Source organism: Paramormyrops kingsleyae, chromosome 8, assembly GCF_048594095.1.
Source record: "Paramormyrops kingsleyae isolate MSU_618 chromosome 8, PKINGS_0.4, whole genome shotgun sequence".
Classification (NCBI taxonomy): domain Eukaryota; kingdom Metazoa; phylum Chordata; class Actinopteri; order Osteoglossiformes; family Mormyridae; genus Paramormyrops; species Paramormyrops kingsleyae.
In genome coordinates this window covers 29,483,354-29,507,956 of record NC_132804.1, presented here as the reverse complement: position 1 = coordinate 29,507,956, position 24,603 = coordinate 29,483,354, and the positions used below count along the sequence as shown (strand labels likewise).

Sequence of the window (24,603 nt, the reverse complement as noted above, 5' to 3'; positions counted from 1 at the left end):
TTCTGCGGTCTTTCATCAGATCATGTTGGAGACAATCATTTACCTCCATACCCTGGATCGCCATGACAAGTGTTCGTGCCTAGGGGGCGGTATAATCACCCACTTTGTCGCCGTAATGAGCCCTTGTTGTGTGTAATTGATAGTGAGGCTGCATCAGCATGTGAGAAGGTACAATTAAACTGAGGAGTCGCTGAGAATTTACCAAACGCCCACACCCTCCATCCCCCCCCCGGAAGACGTCCAGGGCACTGCACTGGGGATGGGTTTAAACTTCCACCGGAATGTGAAGCGACTCCACAGTGAGTGAGCTGTTCGGTCTTCTGACTCCTTTTGTGTGTCACCAGGATGTCCCCTGTGTGGGGACCTTGTTGTACTCAGATGACCTAAGCGGGGGGACTTTAGCTATTCCATGACCCCCTGTGGGTCCAAACAAGGTTCTGTGGGAAACATATTTTAGAAAATTGATGGCAGTATAATTATGTGCTGTAACCACCCCACCCCAGAGTGAGGAATATCAAAGCCCATTAGGGGTGTCGGTCCCCGGTTTAATAGTGGCTGGTAACCCCTGATCTCAGAGATTTCCTGCCATGGATAATAGCAGTACATCAGCAGTGTGAGCTGACCAGAAGGTTATTGGTTCAAGTCCCAGGAAGTGCTAATGTGGAGGGTTCTTTACCTTAAATGCTCCACTGAATATCCAGGTGTATAAACAGTTAATGGAGTTTGACACTGTATTCCCAGCTCCTGTGTGATACAGTCTTTGTTAATGGGCTGTAACAGTAATGGGGACAAGCAGCGGGAGGATGTACAGTGCAGAGCCTCCTCGATGCCAGCGGTGCCCATTCCCAACCTCTGTCCCCAGTTTTCTGTCCCTCGTCCCCATTTCCAACGCTGCCTCTCTGCTTGTCGCAGCGGCAGCCTTTCTCAGCCTCCTCCCTTTGCATCCTCCAGCTGCCTGAGCGCACCGTCTCCTTGGAAACGCCTGGGTCGTGAGGCAGCTGCCGCGACTTCCTCACGGCCCATCTGCCCCCCCCCCCCAGGCACTGGGCGGGTTGGGTCGGGCGGCGGCCAAATCCGCCAGAGCACAGGTGTGAGGACGGGTGACCTCTGTGACCCCTTGGAGCTGTCGATGGTGTGCAGATGCTTGGGATGACCGTGCGGCCGGCAGGACAGGGGATGGCTTGGTGGGTAGTGCTGTGTTCTCACACCTCCAGGGCCGTGGGTTCGGTTCCCACACACGCCCCTGCGTGTGGAGTTTACTTGTTCTCTCAGCCTGGCTCTGCCTCCACACTCCAAAACCACATGGTTAGGTGACTAGATGTTTCTAAAAATGCCGGTGGTGTGTGATTCGTGTGCGCCGTGATGGACTGGGCACCTCGCCCTGGGTGTCTCCTGCCCTGTGTCTTCGGGAATAGGCTCCAGACTCATCATGATTCTGTCCTGGATAATTAAAATGGAGGGTGTGGCTTTTGATGGGCCTCTGATTGTTTGTAGATCAGGCTGTGGTTTGTAGATCAGGTATGCAGAGTTTACGGAGGCACTAACACAGAGAGGCAGCATATGCTCATGAGTAAAATTACATCTTTTCATTTATTTGATGTGTTCTGTAATATGTATTTCTAGTGTGTTTTTGCTGTAAGGGGTTCTGAATAGTCTGGGGGTGTACATCTGACTTATGTGAGGGTTTACATACACCAGGCTGGAGCCGCTCGCGTTTTTCTTCTTCGTGGGTGTTTCTCCGGCAGGTGTCCAGCACGCGATTGCGGCACTCCCTCGGGTGGGGGGGCTCGGTGTTGGCGCACGACGCCACGTGGATGTGGCGGTGGGGCTGAGTGAGACGGGTGACGTCTGTGTGGCAATTAGCAGGCCCAGCAGGTACCGCTAGAGTGACGGAGCCCCCCCGGGTCAGACTGCTGGACCGGGGGACAGTGTGAAGTATTACCATAGCTCTCATTGATGTCATTCAAGTACCGTTGGTTATTATTGTTATTATTATTATTATTATTATTATTAATGATAATAATAATAATATAAGTTGTTTGAAGTATGATCATATAAGAGTCATTGAAATTACAAGCTTACATTCATCCATCTTCCTAAGTATTGATCCAGAACAGGCTCATTGTTAGTCTGAAGCATATCAAAGGCAGCACACGGCATCATAATAACAATGATGATAATAATAATAATAATAATAATAATAATAATAATAATACATTTCATTGGTAACTGCATTTGTCACACCCAGTGAACCGCACAGTAAAACAACAGAGAAGACCTATTATATAAAAAATTAAATGATCCAGTGGCCAGTAAAACAACAGCAAAAAAAAACTGAAGAATGCAGGAGACAGGATGCAGGTCCATCGCAGGACACACACACACACACACACAAGTGAAACTGATTTACGTCACTGCCTGTCAAGCACACATGCAAACACACGCAGAGTGGGTGGCAGGATTTGAACCCTCAACACCTGGAGGTGTGAGGCTACAGTGCTGATTGCTGAAGCAGCACATTGGCCCTGTTTTTTAAAACCATATTACAGAGGCGTCCTTGTGGCCTGCCTGATGAAATGGCATCATAAATGGACCTAAGTCACTACATTAGTGGGTCTGTTAAATAACATGCATATGATCTGCTGAAGTGTTTAATTTCAAAGCTCCCGGGAGGAGACATTTAGTGATTTATAATAATAACGCTAGCTTTTAAAGCGTATTATAGGCAATTTTAATAACTGTGTCAAAAGTAATAATGTATTGCATCTGTTTGCTAATCATATAGCATTTATTGCATGTTGTTTTTTGGCATCTAGTGGGAATATCTGCGTACAGACAGTATGAGGATGTGTGGTGAAGATTCTGTGCCAATCAGATATTTCTTGTCGCGTGTCTCCATAGTCCGGCGGCACAGGACCTGGACAGTTTGTGGGATGTCTTGTGTGCTAGTGAGTTCGTCCACAGGTTGGGGAGTCAGCCTGCTCGCCCATGACACGGCTCACTTTACCCAACTCTCCTGACCTTTCAGATGGGGGGGGGGGCGGTTGTTTCAATAACGCATGTTTGACCACCTGCTGCGACGGTCCCTCGCTTCGGGGGTGGGAAGCGCTCTCATCACCTGATGGCACACGTCACATACAATAGCGGCGCGGCGTCTTTAAATAAATCCCACCCCCTCGCTCGACGGGGCCGGCATCCTGGCTCTACGCGGGGACGGGCGACGAACCCACCCACCACCATCTGGGTTCTCGGGGGGGTGGGGGGCGTGTAAGCACAGCCCAGTTTTCCCCCTCATTGCCTCTCACTTTGTGTAACGAGCCCCCCCCCCCCCATGCATGCTCTGCTCAGCACACCAGCCTTCACGTGCAGGGATATTTTTAGCAGTGCAACTAAGTGCAGATCCCATTCTCATGCTCTTGTTCACAGATCACTGCCATCATTGTGTTTTTTTTTATACATTTTTAGCCTGTAGATTGTTCTGGGTGGGAGCATCTGCTTGGATAGAAGGTGGATAGTGGGTGAATAACGGGTAGACAGTGGGTGAATAACGGGAAGACAGTGGGTGGATAGCGGGTAGACAGTGGGTGAATAGCGGGTAGACAGTGGGTGAATAGCGAGTAGACAGTGGGTGAATAGCGGGTAGACAGTGGGTGAATAGCGGGTAGACAGTGGGTGAATAACGGGTAGACAGTGGGTGTATAGCGGGTAGACAGTGGGTGAATAGCGGGTAGACAGTGGGTGAATAGCGGGTAGACAGTGGGTGAATAGCGGGCAGACAGTGGGTGAATAGCGGGTAGACAGTGGGTGGATAGCAGGTAGACAGTGGGTGAATAGCGGGTAGACAGTGGGAGAATAGCGGGTAGACAGTGGGTGAATAGCGGGTAGACAGTGGGAGGTAGGGGATGAATAATGGCTGAATTGCGGGTGAAAATAGTGGGTGAATATAGCAAATGAATAACGGATGAATAACAAGTGAATCCTGGGTGAATAGCAGGTAAATAGTGGATGAATATAGCAAATGAATAACGGATGAATAACAAGTGAATCCTGGGTGAATAGTGGGTGAATGGCAGGTAAATAGTGGATGAATATAGCAAATGAATAATGGATGAATAACAAGTGAATCCTGGGTGAATAGTGGGTGAATGGCAGGTAAATAGTGGGTGAATATAGCAAATGAATAAGGGATGAATAGCAAGTGAATAACGGGTGAATAGTGGGTGAATGGCAGGTGAATAGTGGATGAATATAGTGAATGAATAAGTGATGAATAGCAAGTGAATAACAGGTGAATAGTGCGTAAATGGCGGGAGAATAGTTGGTGGATAGGTGACATGGTTCGGATCTTTTGCATAATTATTCCGATTTTTTACATAATTCTTATCTGCATTTACCTCCATATACCACTGTTTGCCATACTGTTGTGCACCTCATAAATAAACATTGACTTGAGCTGATTATTCACTGGGGCATGCACTGAATCCCAGTGGGGTAAGTCATGAATTTGGGTCTGGTACTGCAGCAGTACATTTATTTATAGGGGGCCAGTGTACTGAAGAGCAGGGGCCGGGGCACAGGGCAGGTGCCACTCTGCTTCCTGGCAAACCCCCCCCCCCCTCACCCCCACCCCCATTTGGCATGGTTTCAGGTTTCACTGTGATCACCCTGCACAAGGAGAAGCAAAACATTGCCCCCCCTAGCACCATGCCCCAACTGGCCAAAAATATACACACACTGTCCCAAGAGCACCATCCTCAAGTCACTCTGTCTGAGCTACAAATATGGGTCTGAATGTGAATATTACAGTACATAATCCCCCCCAAATCCACTGCTGCATTTCTGACTCATATCAGAACCACAATCAGAATCAAAATGAGATTATTCACCAGAAACAGTGTCTGCTGGTAAGACAGCAGTAATGCTGGATGGATGGATGGATGGATGGATAAAGTAGGGCCCCAGAATCATCCACTACTTTTCTGTTCTGTACTCATGAGTATTTTAATTATAATTTGTTTCTTTCATAAAATGAGTGAACAGGCTTTCACCTAGTTCATCTTCTTTATGAATGACTTCAGATTGTGAACACACCCTTGTAGTTTCTCTACACTATATCTGTATTCTATATCTTCCCTATAATTTTCAATAAATTCAGTAGCTGGTTGAATAACAGAATGTCAGTCTTTGACATATGTGAAACTTTGCTAACTCACTAAATGGCAGTATAATGAAAAAGAGAGGATACTGGCATATAGGTTAACCAGTGCTACTTGACTTTTAATGGAAATTGTGAGATAATTTTTGATTGCTTTTGGCAGACCTGCTCTGGTCGGGGGGGGGGGGGGAGGTGTATGAGCCAACACAAGGATGTGTGTGGATAGAATGGGGGTAGGATTGGGTATGGGGCTGGACCTGGTGCCACATGAGCATAAGAGGGCAAGACAGGACTATGACCTGGGTGCGAGGTCTGGGCCGGCAGATGAAACAGTAAGTCTGTTTTATATAATTACTGGAGGACTTGTCACCTGACCTTGCCAGGCCCAGGACATCTACCCTCATAATTTTCATTTTATCTTAAGCCAATATTAAAATGAGTAGAGTGCTGATGATGATGACACTGTGACCCACACCACGGCCTGTGGACTTTTGGTTATGAGTCATCATCTTACTTAAGGCTATGGGATGCTCTTGAGGATGACGTTGGCAAGAAAGAAGAGGGGAAGGAAGAGGTACTAAGGAGAGCTGGAGGAAGGCTGACAGTCCTCATGACCCTAGGTCATAGGACTAGGGTCTGAGTAAGGCTGAGAGTCTGAGTAAGGCTGAGAGTCTGGGGAGCCTGAGAATCAGAGGGAGGCTGGAAGTCTAAGGATGGCTGAGAGTCCAGGGGAAAGCTGAGAGTCTGAGTAAGGCTGAGAGTCCAGGGGAAGATGAGAGTCTGAGTAAGGCTGAGAGTCCAGGGGAAAGCTGAGAGTCTGAGTAAGGCTGAGAGTCCAGGGGAAGTTGAGAGTCTGAGTAAGGCTGAGAGTCCAGGGGAAAGCTGAGAGTCTGAGTAAGGCTGAGAGTCCAGGGGAAGCTTAGAGTCTGAGTAAGACTGAGAGTCCAGGGGAAAGCTGAGAGTCTGAATAAGGCTGAGAGTCCAGGGGAAGTTGAGAGTCTGAGTAAGGCTGAGAGTCCAGGGGAAGCTGAGAGTCTGAGTAAGGCTGAGAGTCCAGGGGAAGTTGAGAGTCTGAGTAAGGCTGAGAGTCCAGGGGAAAGCTGAAAGTCTGAGTAAGGCTGAGAGTCCAGGGGAAGCTGAGAGTCTGAGTAAGGCTGAGAGTCTGAGTAAGGCTAAAGGCCAAGTCATACTTCTCTTTTCCTCATGCACTTTCCTTTGCAGACGAGGGGACGTGACATAAATTTCGGTGGTTGGATGAGGACGACTGCGGTTGGTGTGCATGTAGCCCAGATTTTTATGTCTAGCGGAAACCTTGCATATCCGTCCACATCGGCCAAGCATGTGCAAGATAATTAATTAGGCATTTCCAGTACGTAGCAGCATGGACTTTCACAGGTCAGAGTAGAACAAGAATAGTTGTTGCTGTACTATGGTGAGCAGCTGTATGAGGAGGGTTGGAGGTACCTGCATATCTAATTTATCATGCTATCCAGATATACTGTATGGAAGATTATAAGCACAAGAATTCAAATGGAAATTCATTTTGCAATTGGCAATTCAATATTCAATCAGAGCATGCATTTGTCATTTCAATATTTAATCTGAGCATTTAATTTGAAAATACATTTTGCAATCGGCAATTCAATGTGCAAAGTGCTTATGCAATCCTTAATTCATTTCAAAATATTTTGAATAATAAATAGAGTAACAAGGCACTGAATTGCGTTTTGGGGGGGAAAACTCAATTTGCAATTCCCAACTGTCAGACCGCTCATCAAGGCGGACCTTCATTAACGACGTCACTTCCTCATTTAGGGCCTCACCAGCATTCAATGGATTTGTTCGTTTAGAGAGTAATAGCGACAGAAGAGCCTGTAGCAAGTATTTGTGCCTTAGCAGATGACATGGAAAACAATCGGGTATCAGCAATAGATGCGTTTGATAGGTTGCTTTTGCTCTCACAGAGGGTAGAGGAACCTTCCATCTTAACTGGACTTGACACAGGAAGGGTGCAAACTAATCTAACACAGGCATTACATGTGGGGAGAAACACCATCGAGAACCTGTGCTACTAGAAACTGAATATGAATCGTGTATATTTGAATCTGCAGTTGTCGCATTAAAAAACTGAATCTGAATTTATTAGTTTTGAATCTGAATTTCAACTTATTGAGGAAAAGTTTCTTGAGGAAAAGTAATCGACCACAGGTTCACAACGTAACTCATTTCCACGTTTACGGCAGTTCTGCAGGTCAGGGTAAAGAGGAGGCGCGTGCCGGGGTGTAGCAGGCGCAAATGCGGGATCATATACGCAGGCATCATATATATCATAAGGATGAAGCAGTACCGGCACGGCTATATTTTAATCTCTATCATACCACCACTTCTCACAAGTTGCCAGGACTCTGCTACTCAGAGACAAGCGTCGCGGTATTTTAAAAAGCAGCACTATTCCAACATTTTGAAATCTTGGTGATAAAATTTGCAAAACAGATGGGGGGTTGGGGGTCCCAGCTAATTTTGTCGTAAGGATGTCAAAACACTGTGCTATGCCTTATTACTGTAATAATGCCCATCCTTAACTGATCAATTTAAAACTGCTAAGGAAAATATAAGCATTTTACCACACTGCTAATATTTGTGTTTGTACATCTGCCCTCTCCTGGTCTGGTGGAATACCACTGCTGTGTGCCTGAACCGACCGCGACCATCCGCATCAGCAGCCAAATGTAGTATGAACTACAGCCCAGAAGTGCACAAAACAGATGCAGAAAAGTGAAGTATGAACAAGGCTTAAGAGTCCTCAGGAGCCTAAGAGTCTTAGGTAGGCCCCCCAAGGCTTTCTTACACACCGAGGGTGCTGCGCTCACTGTTCACTGTCCTGGTAAAATCGAAGCTAATGCGGTGAGTCATTGTGTTAAACGCCCTTCAATTATGGGTGTCTCTGTCAAGCGTAGGCCAAGTGTAGTCGCTCGGGAAACGAGCTTCTCCATGGAGACCTGAGCAACTCGCTGATGTCTCAGTTTAGAAACTTGTATTAAAGTACGCTTCTGTGATAAAACACTGGAGACAAAAGTCCCAAGTTCTTTAAACCATAATTCTGCCCTCTTAGCGGCCCACAGAGCAGCTGCAGTCTTGGGTGTGTGGGTGGGGGGTAGGGGGGGCTGTCTCTGAGGGTAAGCTGTGGGGCTTTTTTGGCTTGTGGTCTTTACTGCGAGAAGACTCACAATCCTCCTTACATTATGCTCATCTTGGCAGTCATGTGGATAAGGCAGCTTCACTGAAGGGGGGAGAGTGAAGGGAGTTCCCCATTTGTCAGCTCCCCATTTTTTGTCCTGAGGCAGAATTATGGGGTGGGGCTAATGGACGGGGCAGGGTCAGAATGAAGGGCTGGGCCACATCACAGCTCCATGTCAGGGTGTAGAATGGCTCCCCAACCTTGGCATCTGCCAGCCACATTGGGTGTTAATGTGACGAGATTAGAGAAGTGACGTTCTGCTCTCCAGTCAGAACCCGGCAGCTCCATGCTGCAAACAGCCCCAGCACAGGGACAGCAGGGTTTACAGCCGGTGCCACTTTGTCACAGTTGCAGGGCCCCTGTCTCTCGTATTCTCCTCCAGCCTTTATTCACTGATCACTGACTTATCCCCTCGTCGGTCTGTTTGATCTGCTCTACTGTAACAAGCCGTGATCTGTTTTTTTTTCCAGCTCTGATGAATCACATTTTTCTTTCCTTTTACGAGAAGCGCAGAATTTCTCTAACGGGATGGGTATTTCCTGTCCACCCTTGGGAATAACTGTCTGACAAGTGTTGCGACACACAAATGAAATCTGCCCGCAAACATGATGGCAAACTTGTCAGATTGTAACTTACAGCCATCGAGCAGGCCTGGACGTGGGCTGGGGTTCCGATCGGGCAGGCCTGGACGTGGGCTGGGGTTCTGATCGAGCAGGCCTGGACGTGGGCTGGGGTTCCGATCGAGCAGGCCTGGACGTGGGCTGGGGTTCCGATCAAGCAGGCCTGGCACCTTGGCCTGAGGCTCACACGGTTGAATCCTAGGATACGTACAGCTCTTGGTGAGCAGTATTTCCATGATTACATCATTATAAATCCTGAAATTAATGTTTCAGTAGTGCCACAGAGTTATAAATCATCCCATTAAAAATATTTTCTTGACATATAAATGTGCAAAACTATGTCAGTAGGAACCTGCACACTTGTTTGTTTATGGTGTGTTGATTTTATTACGTTTTCTGAGGTTTTCCTCAGCGTATTGTGTATTGCATAATTGTGCTTCCTGACCACAAGAGGGCGCTCGTTCCATTACAGCTGACCCCAAGGGCATAAATTTGGGTTGAGCATTGAAAGGGTTGAGGTCTCCACCCATTTAAAAGGGTCCAGGGTGTTGTATTGGCCGGTTTTGATTATTAGGGGGGTTACAACCGTTCATCCTCCCACAATTTACGCCCATTGCTGATCCCTAGAGAGCAGTGACTGTCTAAACAGGAGGGAGTCTGCAAAGACTTGTGCTTAATAAAAACTTCATGGAGGCGGAGTTTGTGGGCCTTTCTTTGGATTTATATATCATGATTCATGTTAACAGAACTTTAATCTGATAATGACCTTTCATAATAATTTTTAAAGTATGTTTCAAACAGTATTAACTACAGATGCCTGATACAATATCAGAATATTAATTTTGAGTTTGGTCGTGGCCTTTTAACAACTGAGGAATCCATTGGCACCACCTCTTCGCTTAATCGCCTATTTGATCTCATTAATAGCCTTTCGTTTGGCGGTGAGGCTAATGCTAAACGTGGGTTTAATTAAGTAACGTGCCTATTGGATTAGCGTTCATTTAATAGGGCTTTGTCTGCGTGTGGCTTTGAAGAGACACATGGCTCTTAGGCTGCAACTCGAGGGTCCTGCTTGTGAATAGGGTGGCCAAGGACTTTCCTGTCTCGTTGTAGCATCTTTGTCCCCTCTTGTGCCTTATCTCTGCCCCGGGATGTCTTGTTTCCTTCAGGTGATCAAACTTGGATGCCTGACAGGAATTTATAGCTGTGGAGAGGATATGCTGGTTCTCAGCTCTCCGGCTCGGCTCTGAGGCTCAAACGGATCGTGTTGGATGGCTACATTTGCTGCGGGTGGGAACAGAGGTGCACTGTGGGTACTCGAGCAGAGTTCTGTCTTTAACGAGAGCATAATACAGACACAGGCATGCACCCCAGCACCACTGCGCCTATTCACTTATTGCCCTTGTCCTCCAGGTTGCTGGGGTTAAAGCTGCCACTTTTGTGCTCCACAGAGTGGGGTATTAATTACATGCCAGCACCCGCCTGCCTCAGCGTCACCCAGAAAGACAGACGCTGTTAGCGTGCGAGGCTAGCTGAGGCCGACGCAGGCAGAAGGTGCCCTGTCCCGGCCGTCACCCGACACCCCCCCCACCCCCCCTGCTGCGACATGGGGACGCCAGTGGCCGATGCCCCGCGACAGCTGCTCTGGTCCAGATGCCCCGCGTGAGCGCAAATAAACAAAATGGCGGATTACTGTCGCCTTCCTCCCGTCATGTAACCCTGAGCGTTTATCTTCCATTTGTCTGTTTTGTTGCACTGGGCCACTAGAGGGCAGCTTTTCCATATATCTTTGTGTATCTTTGACCTGGAGAGGGAACATCCCAGATTTAAAGGCGGAAAAACAGACAAACACAGACTGGATGTATCTGTACTGGTGACCGCGTGAACCGGGCCCCTGCCCTCAACAGCTAAATGTGGCTAAGCTGGGCTTGCTTTTGGTCGTCCGCTGCACGTGGCCCCCTGTGATCGCGGAACGCCCCTGGTGCATTGGTCTTTTCGGCCATGTCTGTTTGCGAGTTTGTCTTCTTTTAAAGTGGGAGCTGAATCTGAGCTGTCGGTGGTGAGAGGTGGCCAGAATACAGCCGCAGAATCCTGAGGATGGAAACGGCGATGTGTACGCGCATATACACACAAACACACACACACACACACAGAGTATACACAGCGCACACACACAGGCTACAGATCCCCACTGTCAGTTTGTGCTGAATTGTGCTGTACATTTTAAGCAAGCTTCAGCTTGTAGCTCCATCCATGGGGGTTTGTGGCCCAGCAGGATGCAGAAGGTCACTGGTTAGAATTCCAGGGCTGGTAGAGTGATTTCACTGCTGGGCCTTTGAGCGAGGCCCTTAGCCTCAGTCCCTGTTCACACCCGGTATTAACATGCGTCCTGGGTGATCCGATCACAAGTGGACAATGATAAATACCGTCCATTCATACCATGCATTAACATGCATTTGCGCATGCGTATTGACTGACCGCTGGTAAATGGATGTCATTTTCCCGCATCTTATTTAAATAAGCACGTAAATCACTTCCGTATGCAGAATCTTGCGAACATTAAAAGCAGAAGAAGAAATCAAAAGCTATTGGCGCAATCCAGGGTAACCGAACTGCCTACGATCTTTGTAATAAACGGCATAATACTCAAAATGAAATAAATATAAATAAACAAATGAATAAATAAATCTTTGAATAATTCATGTGTCCTTTTATTTTTAAATAATTGCGTAAAGGGTATTATATATTTCCTAATAACGTTTATGTTCTACGTTTAATCTTTAAATAGTGTTTTGTAATAACATTATTTAATCATAACTTTGGCTTTTAATCATAACCAATGAAGCTCAAAATTTGTGAACATTTCAGCGAAGAGGTTCATTGTTTTGGCTGATACGTTGAATTATACGTTTGACTCGGAGCAAGTAAAGTAAAAGGAGTGAATGGATCGGGGCAGTCCGATATTAAACCAACTACGCAGTCGATTCAAACTTAGTTTTTGGTGTTGTATGGAATGCTATAAGAATGTGGCCATATGCGTCTCAGACCACCTCCGAATGTGGTGTGAGCCATCGGATCTCGATGCGTTTTGGGTGCGTTCACACCTGTATTTAGCGCTGTCCAGTTGTGATCTGATCGCACAGGTCGCATGTTAATACCTGGTGTGAACAGGGGCCACAGTTGCTCCCAAGATAGTCTGATCTTGCTTTCACAAAAAAGTATGTTGTTTCGGATAAAAGCATTGGCTAGATTCGTGAAATGTCTTCAGCTGATTCTGACACACATTCTGTGCCCCCCACACTTATAGCAGCTGGTTTATAGATCAGCAGCACATATTTAAGATGGGGGACCCCTGTTGTATCGCACTATTATACCACAGATTTTTTAAAGCCTACGGCAGCTGTTGCTGTCCAGATGATCTCAGAAGATCACGTCTGCTGAAGCCGCTCCAGTTAGGTGCCAGACTCCAACCTACAGAGCCAAAGGTCCATAAACTGGATCCGGAGAACCACATCTGTTGCCTTAACACCGTTTTGGCGGCAACTTAATGCTGCACGTCGGTTTGGATTTGAATCCAAATGTGCCAGACTTTTCACATTCTTATGAAAGGAATCCACGCATTTTCCGTGATGACTGATCCGGCAGGCCACCTCGGTCACGGTCACGGTGATAACGCTGGAACATCACTGGATCCCGCCTGGAATACTGACCTGGAGTTTGTGGTAGCTAATAACCCCGAGTCACATCAGAGGCCGGGAGGAGACGGGGCGGGGGGGGACCCAGGGAGGTGGGGCCACACTGCAGTGTTGCTCTGTCAATGGCCTGTCAGGCATTGGGTGGAGTAACTGATTGCCCCCCCACTGTCAAATTGGGGGACATGAGCCCGGGGCAGTGTAGTGCCCTCGTGTGGCCGGCACATGCGGGCGCAGCTGAAACAGGTGGTCGGGGGGGCACAGACGGTAGCATCGACCTGCTGCTCCGTCATGTGCCAGCTAACCCCTCACCACGCCGTGAGCCACATACCGCGGCGCTAGCTCTCAGCCTCCCTCCCTCCCTCTCTCTCTCTCTCTCTCTCTCTCTTCCTCTCTCTGTCCCCCCCCCCCCCCCACCTCCCCCTCCTGTCTCTCGTGGCACTCAGCTCACAGTCCGCCACGCTCTGGATTTCTCCGCGGACCCGGAAGGCCGCCCCTCAGCCGCCGCCACGCGCAGAGCCTAGGAATTTCATTTATTCCCCAGCTTACCGTCATCCGTCGGGGATTTGGCGCTGGGGGGGGCGGGAGGCAGGGGGGGGTGCGCCTCACTCGCTGGCTGGCTCGCTCTCTCTCTCCCTCTCCCTCCCGCTGTTTGTCTGCCGCCGTCCGGAGCGCTGGGGGGCTCGCCGATTTGGGCCGAGCTTGGACATGATCCTGTCGACATGAACCAGTCCTCCGTGAAGATCCAACTGCAGAATGGGGTCCACTTTAACACATACATGTACCAGGTAGGGCTGGGACTCTGTGGGGTGCGGATTAGGGACGGGGTGCCTGGGGGGGGGGGGGGGGCTCACGTGCGTGCAGTGCCCCCCCCACTGCTTCTGCAGCTTATAGTTTCACTAAATTTAGGCAGAGGAGGGGGGTGTGTCCCATGGCAAAATGTTAAAGTTAGTCAGACACGCTGGCCACCCCCCCGCTCAGATGGCACCCCCCAGCAGGGTGTGTGACACAGTGTTATTGACACACCCCACAGGTTTGCACCCCCAGGGATTTTACCCCTGTTTTTTTGGGGGGGACTCTTCTTATCTGCTCTACCTGTTCTGGCTATTCCAGCACTTTTAAATTGTGATAAATCGCGGTTCATGTCTGTGACGTTCATACTAATTTGTGATTTTTATTCTACCCGTAACATCGCTTCTGTGAAGTGGGTCAGGGCATGGATGGGGAGGGGGGAGAGGTTATGTAAATGCAGTCTGAAACGAGCGAGATTCTCCCGTTTCAAACTTAGATTGCCGCTTATGACTGGGGGGGCACCTTCTTGTCTGTGCGGTTCGTCCCTAAGCAGTGATGTGTGTGTGATCCTGGGACTCGGGAAGATTCCGCAGAGGCTGACAGCGGTACCCTGATGTGACACGCTCCCTCGCTCGCATCTGTCGCCCCCCTGTCCTGCTGAACTTCTGAGGCGAGGTTCCCACAGTTCCTCCATCTGGCTCTGAGACGGAGGGGTGGGTCAGATGGGGGTTCCCCGGACTGGGTTCCTAAGGTTCCTGTGTTTCTGAGTGACATCCTGATGTAGCATCAGCCTCCCATACGCCTTTGAGCAGGACGTTATATTGGTCATTGCGTGAATATCCTAAATGTATCTGTGTGATGGGGTGGCTCAGTGAATATGGCCATGGGCTGTTAATGCCTCATGCTCTGGGTTTAAATCTCATTCTGGTTGGTACTTGTGGCCTTATTCCCATTGCATTATATTCATTACTTATTTGTTGTTTGCTTGTTCTTATACTGCGCTGTCTTTTGCCTTGCTTGTCTTATCTTCTATTGCACTGCTGTTTGTCAGATTCTCCCCCATGCACCTGTCCCCTCCCCTGTAACTGTGGTATAAGAATTTCACTGTGTTCCTCTCATGCAACAAGATAACTTGAAAGCTGCAACTTGAAACATAGGGCCATGCATAGCTCAGTGGGTTATGGATGTGTGACAGAAGGTTGTTGGTTCTAATCCCATGGTTGGGCAGTTTGAGCAAAGCCCTTAACCCCAAATGCTCCAGGGGTTCTGGCTGCTGATTGACCCTGTACTTTGGCCCAAAACCTGTGTCTGTTTCTCATGGAGCCCAGTTTTGAGGTGTGTTGCTAGTGATTAGCAGTAAGGCGTGCTGCATGCACATAATGAGGGCAGTACAGCATGGGTACTGAATGATAGTGAGAGGCCCAGCTCCCGCAATCTCCACACCAAAAGCAGAGGGGCGACACAGTGAACGGCCCTGATGCGTCTTTGAAGCTTCTGACGCCTTCCCCCTCGCAAGGTCTCTGGGGACTACCTGTCGCCTTTGTTCCTCCATAAAAGGGGAGTTAGGATCTGCTTCTCCACTTCACGAGGAATGCCTGATTTGGGAGCGGTATTTGGGCCGGGAGGTACTGGGCAGGGGTGGGTTGGCCGTCGATGGGCGCACTTGTGCTTCAGAACTTTTTTACAGTCTGTCAGAAATGTGGCAGGGCTCCCAGGAGAGGACGTCAGTTCTGTCGTGGGCGGGATTCACCCTAAGCAGTTCCTTTAGCTCGTATCATCGTGAATCTGAGCAAGCAGCCGGTGTCTGTGTGTCTCCCCCAATTCCGATCCCTGAAAGTCCACGTCAGAACTTTGGTTTGCTGCTGCCTGAATGAGCCGAACGTTCCGATACCGGGTGACCCGACAGCCTCTTCCGAATTTGACTGATGTGTCGAGGGCAGCCAATGTTCTCCGTCTCCCATGCCTGCCCCCCGCTTCTCCTAAACCGGCCCCATCCAGCCGGCTGCTTCATGTCGCACGCTCTGTGGGTTATCCATATGTCCCAGTGGAACGTTCCGGATTTAGTGGGGATTCTGGAGTGGCTACAGCTGGCTTCCCCTTGACAGTCCTCTACCTATATGCTGCTCCAAAATACTGGTCATCCGATAAGGGGAGCCCTGAAACATTCCAGAAGAATGGTGAGCACTGCAATAGAGGATGTGCAGGGTATCCTCTGCCTTCTGATCCCTGCTTGCTGGATCAAAATGAACAGATGTGTCGGTAGATGTGACTGTCACTGTTGGAGTGACATAATGTGCCGTGCCAGGCACATTTACTGTGCATTTTCCACTGAATACCGCGGTAAACCTGCAGGACTGATCGCGCGTCAGCCGTGACAGGAAGATGCTTCATGTCTGTGTCAATGGATCCTTCACGAGGGCTTCCAGGAAAGCGGAGGGTGTCCATGCAGCTGGAGGGGTCTGTAGGACGGGTCGAGAATCACAGGCGCGACATGGTGATGCGTCTGCCTACACAATGGATTTGTAGGCAGAGGTTTGGGCCCAGCTGGGGTGGGGGCCAGGCTCTGAGCTACTAATGAGCCCAGCAGTCCCTCCATTGGACGCCGCTGATGACCTTCAGCGTTAGAGTTGGGTATCGTTTGAATTTTATTTATTAAAATTCCGGTTCTGCTTATCGATTCAGGTTCTTATCAAATCCCCATTTCGATTCCATAAAGGTAAAAAAAAGGAGGAAAAATGCATATCTTTATTCTGAACATTAAGGATGTCCCAGCAGTAATGGGAGAAAAATGCTAACTTAAGTGCATTCAGTGCATTGCACACCTGCCTGCAAGTCACTCACAAATTCCTTCTAGTTTAATAAATAGAGATAACTTATTGTCTCTAACTGGGCAAACAGCTCTGGTCATGAATATGAATGATATTCAACTGGGGAACTCCCTGTACCCAAATCAGCCTGTCAATGGGCCTGTCTAGTGCTGATTGTCAGTGTGAATCAAGACAAAAACAGATATAATTTGTAGTTTATCACTTTGTTGAAAGCAATAGGAATGGTAAGTATGGAAGAATGGGGAAATCGAGAACTACTTTAGCATGATTATGAACAATCAGTTTGTTTTGTGCCAGTCTTTAAAACAATTTCTTCTTAAAACAATCCTCATCGCTGTCACAATCTTTATAGGAAGACGAATTAATTTCATCACCGCTGTCATCCCAAGTACAAACTGCCTGATGTCACGTGTAGTTCTGTCATTCTCGGTCGGTGTTTCCGCATGTGGCTTATCTCCGTCAGTGCTGTGTAGCCTGGGGGGTGCGTGCGTGTCAGTGCTGTGTAGCCTGGGGGGGTGCGTGCTTGTCAGTGCTGTGTAACCTGGGGGGTGCGTGCGTGTCAGTGCTGTGTAGCCTGGGGGGTGCGTGCGTGTCAGTGCTGTGTAACCTGGGGGGTGCGTGCGTGTCAGTGCTGTGTAGCCTGGGGGGTGCCTGCGTGTCAGTGCTGTGTAGCCTGGGGGGTGCGTGCGTGTCAGTGCTGTGTAGCCTGGGGGGTGCGTGCGTGTCAGTGCTGTGTAGCCTGGGGGGTGCGTGCGTGTCAGTGCTGTGTAGCCTGGGGGGTGCGTGCGTGTCAGTGCTGTGTAGCCTGGGGGGTGCCTGCGTGTCAGTGCTGTGTAGCCTGGGGGGTGCGTGCGTGTCAGTGCTGTGTAGCCTGGGGGGTGCGTGCGTGTCAGTGCTGTGTAGCCTGGGGGGTGCGTGCGTGTCAGTGCTGTGTAGCCTGGGGGGTGCGTGCGTGTCAGTGCTGTGTAGCCTGGGGGGTGCCTGCGTGTCAGTGCTGTGTAGCCTGGGGGGTGCGTGCTTGTCAGTGCTGTGTAACCTCGGGGGTGCCTGCGTGTCAGTGCTGTGTAGCCTGGGGGGTGCGTGCGTGTCAGTGCTGTGTAGCCTGAGGGGTGCCTGCGTGTCAGTGCTGTGTAGCCTGGGGGGTGCCTGCGTGTCAGTGCTGTGTAGCCTGGGGGGTGCGTGCTTGTCAGTGCTGTGTAACCTGGGGGGTGCCTGCGTGTCAGTGCTGTGTAGCCTGGGGGGTGCCTGCGTGTCAGTGCTGTGTAGCCTGGGGGGGTGCGTGCTTGTCAGTGCTGTGTAGCCTGGGGGGTGCCTGCGTGTCAGTGCTGTGTAGCCTGGGGGGTGCGTGCGTGTCAGTGCTGTGTAGCCTGGGGGGTGCGTGCGTGTCAGTGCTGTGTAGCCTGGGGGGTGCGTGCGTGTCAGTGCTGTGTAGCCTGGGGGGTGCGTGCGTGTCAGTGCTGTGTAGCCTGGGGGGTGCGTGCGTGTCAGTGCTGTGTAGCCTGGGGGGTGCCTGCGTGTCAGTGCTGTGTAGCCTGGGGGGTGCCTGCGTGTCAGTGCTGTGTAGCCTGGGGGGTGCCTGCGTGTCAGTGCTGTGTAGCCTGGAGTTCTGAGGACAGCTCTTAGCCACTGAGCCAGGTTTCATCCCATTGCTCATTCAGAACAACCATCTGCCAGCTTGGACTAAATAAATATGGGTCTATACATCCTGCTATTTTTGGGCTCATGTTCTCTCGCTCTCTCTCTTTTCCCCTGCAATCTGTGCATTGTACCCACGTTCACGTCTCTGTAAACGCCGGGTGATGAGCAGCGTCTGCATGGAGCCCAGTCGATTCAGGGACTGGCCTGCAGTGTCAGTGATCAGCCCTACTGACTGAGGCTGTCACTTGACTTACTTATTTAGCAGATGCGTTTACCCAAAGTGACATGTTTTTCTGAGAAATCAGGGTCAGACAATTCCTGGAGCACTTGGTGGTTAAGGACCTTGCCTATGGGGCCAACAGCGAACTCACTCTGCCGACTGTGGGATTTGAACCACCAATGTTCTGATTGCGGACACAGTGCCCTGACTTGCTGAAGTGCGCTTTACAGCTCGTTGCACCCCCCCACCGACACTATCTCCTGAGCCCAGCCCGGGCTGTGGACACCCTCCTCCGCGACCTGACGCCCCCCTTGGCCACACGGCTAATCCGCCCCTTGTTTCAAGCGCTCAGATTAAATCTTTGGTTGGCTGATTATGAAGCCCCAGTGTGGTCCCCTCCCCTCCTCGCGTCCCAGGGGGCGGGGGAGACAGCAGATGGGGCAGCGTGCTGGGGGCAGCACGCTCAGTCCCAGGTTTCGGTGTGGAGCCAAGCGACGAGGGCAGGCCCCCATGGGATCCGAGTCACGTGACCTGCTGTGGGGGCGTCCGGGTTCGAGAGCCCCATAGCACGGTGCTCCTGGGATGGTGTGTGATGGGAATGAACAGCTCTCCCCCCACAAGAGTGATGGGGAAACCCTCCAATTACAGCGACAGTGTGGGTGTGAAGGCGAGAAACATGCACATTAATTTAAATGCGTAACTTTATTTAAACATCTCGAGAAATGTGTAAATATGTTACGCATATGGATTCAGCTTTTTACAGCAATGCAAGTCACAGTGCTTTTGGGGGGTTAGCGTATTTCTGCTGTCTCACACAGTGTTCGACAGCACAGCAGTCATGCATGCTGTGACGGGGCCCCGGTGACTGTGGCCCTGAGCACACTGCTAGGGCTGTCGCGATCACGTCACGATGTAATCGCGTTTATATGGCGCATGCACAATCATCACCCGGGCTTTAGATGACGGGTGAAACGTTTGTCCGGATGGCGGCTTTTCGGTACTATTATACGGACGTTTACTTACGCCCACAGTTAGGTAAACAGTTTAGTAGCGTGCCTAAAATATGAATGTATTTTGCGTATTAATGCATAAGATGCGTATTGTGATGCCCAAAAGTTAGTGATCTGTATAAATTCGGCGTATTCTTATGTTTAATAAACGTGTCGGACTTTAAACTGCAAAAAGTACCGCCACACCATCGAAGTCTTTTTACCTTGTTTATCTTCAATATCTCCTTTTTCATACGATGTTGTAGCTGTTGAGCTGTTCTTTTCTTCAGTGCAACTTAAGTGCTTCCATAATTTACTAACACAATTGCGTGGCGTGCGCCGCTAACTGAATTTAATAAGCATAAGGATACGCTGAATTTATACAGACTACTGACTTTTGGGCGTCACAGTACGCATGCCATTAATATCTTAGGCACACTAGTAATCTGCTTACCAAATTGCGGGCATAAGTAAATGTCCATAAAGTACCGAAAAGCCGGCGTCCGGATAAATGTTTCTATCGTCATCTAAAGCCCTGGTGATTATTGCGCATGCGCCATATAATCGCGATTACATCGCATCTTTATCACGGCAGCCCTACCGCTGTTTCTGCCTCCTGACCTATCAGCGACTTTGGCTATGGCCATGCACTCTCTGCTCCAAGGTAAGCTGTGGGCCCGTCCGACCCATCAGCAGCAGCACGATGCTCATGTCCCTTTCCGTGGCGCCCTGGGGTGGTCTTTGCGGCTTGTGAGAAACACGCTGGTATGCTGGAGGGGCAGTGTCTTCAACACGGGCATGTCTGGTCACCTGTAAATGTGTCCATTGTGAGCTGGTCAAAGACAAAGCAGTGTCCACTGGGCTTGGTCACACAGCCAGTGGGTGACAGGAGACACAGCAGGGAGATTCACACGGGGTCCAGCTGGGGCTGGATCCCCTCATTATACGTCCTCTACTGGCCCGTATTATACACACCAGTCACCATCATAACTACATTCACTTCCTGAATAACTGCTGAGGTGGTTTACAATCTGATAACGGACATGGTAATCCAGTCTTTTATAGCAGATATAGTCTGTATTATAAAATTGTACATTTGCAGGGATTTATTGACTGGATTTGATTTTATTTTATTTGCATATACATTCATTTTTAAATTTCACATTTAGATGTTCAGATCTGTGACATTGGTGTTGGTCTTTGGTATTTATTGTAAAGATCAATTTTATTGATGTTTTTTCCCAAGGGACATTACCTTGCTGTATCAGCTCACTTAATTAATTAAGTGAGCTGATGGTGAAATTTAAGAAATATGTGGCATGGCTGGGGTGCCCTTAAGGAGAGGTTTTGGAAGATAATTCTTGTTAGATTTTCATTGCATTATTGTTTATTTATTTGTTGGATTTAAGGTAGTCTGGGGTAAATGTAAGTGTATGAATATAACCAGACTACCTTAAATTCAACAAGTATACCCGCTGCCCTATGCAACATCACCTAACAGTATCCTGTTCCTGGATGATTCTGCTTATAATTCTTGAATTAGCTGGGCTTCTGACATTTTGACACCAATCTCACAATGCTTATTATTGCCAATTGTTGCTGTATCAGTCGATAATAATAGTTATGCTGCTTGGACCCCTATTGTTTTTGTTATTGTCATTATTATAGATGCATCGATGGTAACGACCCGCTATTATTATCGACTGATACAGCAACAATTGGCCATTGACTGATGGTTATAAATGGTTATAAATGAGCTGATATTTACCACCGGTGATCCAGATTGCTTTGCACTTACACCATCGTACTAAACAGTTAGAAAAATGTCTGCTGTGTGGAATTATTTTAACGTCATTAGAAATCAAATCTAAGAGCACCATCTAGTGGGGTCAAAAAATATGGCAAATGGTTCATGAAGCATCATTTTCTCCATCACAAGTGCTCTTGGACTGTTGTATATTAGCATTGGTGTTTTCTTGCCAAAATATAAATATATATATTTTTGGATATGTAATTTATTTGTTTTAAAATTTATTTTGGTGGAATGTCCCTTTAAACTTATTTAACTAGAATCTCCCAAACAACTGGTATTGATGTCAGTTTTCAAAATAATTGCCTATCGGTATCGGTCAGAAGTTTCCTTATCTGTGCAGTAGTTGTTATTATTATTGTTGTTGTTATTGTTGTTATTATTATTAATAATAATATCCTAAAAATATGTTGTAGAGTGGTATTACTTTCTTATTACTGTATAACTGGAATATTATTTTTCTTCTTGTATGTTCTTTCACCTTTATATTGTAAGAATTTTACCTTCTGAGTTGTATTTCCTAAATAGACATATATACTAAACAAAAACGTCACTCAACAGAGCTGACAGTCCTACAGAAACATTTGTGGCTGATTTGATTTTGCAAACCTGGCTGATTTTATACTGCGTTTTATACTGCACTGTGTATTTTGAACAGAAAAATAAAGTCAGTAGGAAGCCTCTGAATGTACAGGCCCAGAATACGCCTAATTAGTCATCCGAATTAATTAAAACGAGGAGACGCTTCTAGGGAATAAACATCTGATTAATTTTACTAGTTAACGCTATTGGAAATTCTGCTCTTTTTTATGAAATTGGAGCAAAGGAATCATGTATAATTTGGTTTAAAAAGTACACCAAAATAACAACCCTTAGTAAATCATATGAGGGTTGCAGTTTTGTGGTTTTGTGGGAATTCTACTAAGAATAAAGGCTGTCAAACGAGAGTGAGTTAAGGGGGGGGTAGACACCACAGTGACCCACACAGGTGATTTAAAGAGACAGGGTGGGCTTCTCCTGCTCACATGCGCGGCAGTGGTTTTAGACTCCCATTGGAGCAGGTCGAAAGCTCATCACGCTGACACGCCGAGCCAGTGAGCTGTCAACCCGGTGTGGATGTTCTGAGGGGCTTTCAGACCTGGCTTGTCTTTTGAGTGGCGAATCATGGTTAATGAACTGGGCTTCAGATTCCAAAAGCTTGCTGCTGTGAGCTTTGGGAGAAGGTCATACAGTTGTACCCTTGAATAAGCCATTTATTCAGAATAGCTTTAGTAATGGTATGGTGGCTCAGTAGTTGGCGCTGTTACCTTGTACCTCCAGGGTCGTGGGTTTCAGTCCCACCTTTGTGTTTGGAGTTTGCCTTTTGATCAGGATTCTTCTGGATACTCCTGTTTCAAAGACAAAGTCAGAATAATTGGTTTCTCTGAAATACACCCATGGTGTATGATTCTGATGGACTGGCATGACATCCAGTGTGTGCCCCAGACGTGTGCCCAGTGCATTCTGGGATGGGATCCAGGCCTCCCGTGACCCTGAGAAGTTGGAAGATGGATGCTTCATTAAAAAAAGCTTCAGTCAGCTGTTTAAATGGTCTTTGGAATACCCTCCTGGGAACTTCCTCATATGTGTGAGTGTCTATATACATAGTATATAGTGCAAAGAAATTATCCTGAACCTCTGGCTTTTGCATTATTTAAACTGTCATTTGCTATTTTAAAGCTTCAAATCCTTTGTATAGTCTGTGCTTAATGGAAATGGAAATCGATAGCAATAGCTGAAATATTGTTGAAATCCATTCAAAAGTAAAGAAATAGGCATGTTATTTAGCTGCTGAATATGACTGTACAATCGATATCATTATTATTATTATTATTATTATTATTAGTATTATACTGCCTGATCTACTAAATGCTGCCCCAGTTAGATACACAGTTATTGATGATGGATGGATGGGTTTTTTGCCATTCTTATATCGGCCAAATAAATAACTAAAGATGTTTTCTTATGTAATATTTTGATTATGGCACAATTTATGTGTTTGACATTTTAATGGGAGAGTGTATACCCAGTTTAAAAATATCAAAGTGAAGTAACAGGAGCTAATTTTACTCTTCCATCCATCCATCCATCCATCCATCCATCCATCGATTTTCTAGCCACTTATCCTGATAAGAGTCACAGTTGCACATTATGCCTAAATCAAGGCTGTACCAAGGGTCAGATTCTGACTACAGAGAGCAGCTAGCAGATTCTGCTTCTTTGATACATTTTAAATTGTAATCTGTCATCAGGAGAGTCCTCAGTTGCCCCAATGGCCTCCTTCTTCTATCAGGCTGTTTTGTAAACCCCCACAGGCATGTGTTCCTGCAGCACGGAGATATGGACCCAAACAGCAGCTCACTCCCATAATGTCAGCATTAGCATTTCAGGGAGCGTTAGCATCTCAGCGAGCTTTAGCATCTCATGGAGCGTTAGCATCTTGCAATGCATTATCATCTCGGTGAGGTTTAGCATCTCAGGGAGCGTTAGGATCTCCGTATCAGCATTTTGGCGAGCTTTAGCATCTCATGCAGCATTAGCATCTCGCAGTGCATTAGCATCTCAGCAAGCTTTTGCATGTCATGGAGCGTTAGCATCTTGCAGTGCATTATCATCTCAGTGAGCTTTAGCATCTTAGGGAGCGTTAGCAAGATTGTGGGTTAGGTTTGAACCCTGTGCTAATTAACTGCTCCAGGGGTCCTGCCCAACCCCGCTGTCCATCCCCAAGCTTCCCTCACTTGTGTGACACTTTGGACAATAAATAAGCGTAAATTCCCTGGGGGAATGAAGCTGGAAGTACACACACAGTATCTATTTAAACCTCCAGCATCAACACCCCAGAAGAGCGACTCCGCTCCCAGGCCCAGATGACAGCCGCGGCTGGTTCCGTCTGCCTGCCCCCTCACATAGCAGGAGAAATGAAGTCAGCTGAGGAGTCTGTGCCACTGTTTACGCACATTAGGCGTGAAAGCCTAGCGTTCCTGCAAGTTATAAATGAGTTAGTTTAGAAAGCAGCACCGTAATTGACCCCTGTAATCCGGTCTGTGGCGCTCGTTATCTCTGTCTCGTGGTCGCGGGGGGAGTGAGGGGCTGTGGACCTCATGAGGTCCTGTGATTTGTGAAGAGAGGAGTTACAGCTCCGTGTGACTCCTTGTGCCGTTAATCATTGGTGATCATCTTAGTGGCACATGGTGAAAGTACATTGGTGTCTACCCAGGCGATACAGCCAAAATGGCCTACTGGACATCCTCCTGGCACTTCTGATAAATCGGTCTTTGTGGCTGGATCTTAAGGGTGATGATCTGAGGGGACCAAGGTACCAGAACACAAACCTAATTTCCAATTGCACACTGTCTATGGATGTGAATGATTATTATGTGTCCTGTTTCAGTCTTGGAGCTAAGCAACCAAGCATTTCACTACATATTGTACTGAGCATGACTGTATATATGACGAATAAAATGTTGATGGGTTGATTGATTGATGGATGACATTACGATGGTTTAGCCGGCTCTCAGCATTGTGGCAATTTGACGTAACTTGAAATGGATGACCGGATGGTATTTTCATCGTCAAAACCAT

The 24,603-nt window shown here is 47.9% G+C and overlaps 1 protein-coding gene and 1 long non-coding RNA gene across 10 annotated transcripts in view; one reads left to right on the top strand and one right to left on the bottom strand.

The window, feature by feature from the left end:
- ppfia4 (PTPRF interacting protein alpha 4) overlaps positions 1–24,603 on the top strand; it is an 81,863-nt gene that overhangs the window by 18,902 nt on the left and 38,358 nt on the right. Inside the window, exon 1 of one of the 9 annotated variants that reach the window (XM_072715639.1) lies at positions 13,290–13,493. The exons of the other annotated variants lie outside the window; for them this stretch is intronic. Coding sequence (XP_072571740.1) covers positions 13,428–13,493 — 66 coding nt within the window. The 5' untranslated portion in view covers positions 13,290–13,427. Of the gene's footprint in view, positions 1–13,289; positions 13,494–24,603 lie in introns of those variants that run through there. 9 annotated transcript variants of the gene reach the window in all.
- Positions 1,823–13,340, bottom strand: LOC111854434 (uncharacterized). Its single transcript, XR_002840675.2, has 3 exons — positions 13,255–13,340; positions 9,030–10,297; positions 1,823–1,913 (listed from the first exon to the last, which is right to left on the bottom strand). It is a non-coding gene; the product is annotated as an uncharacterized lncRNA (long non-coding RNA).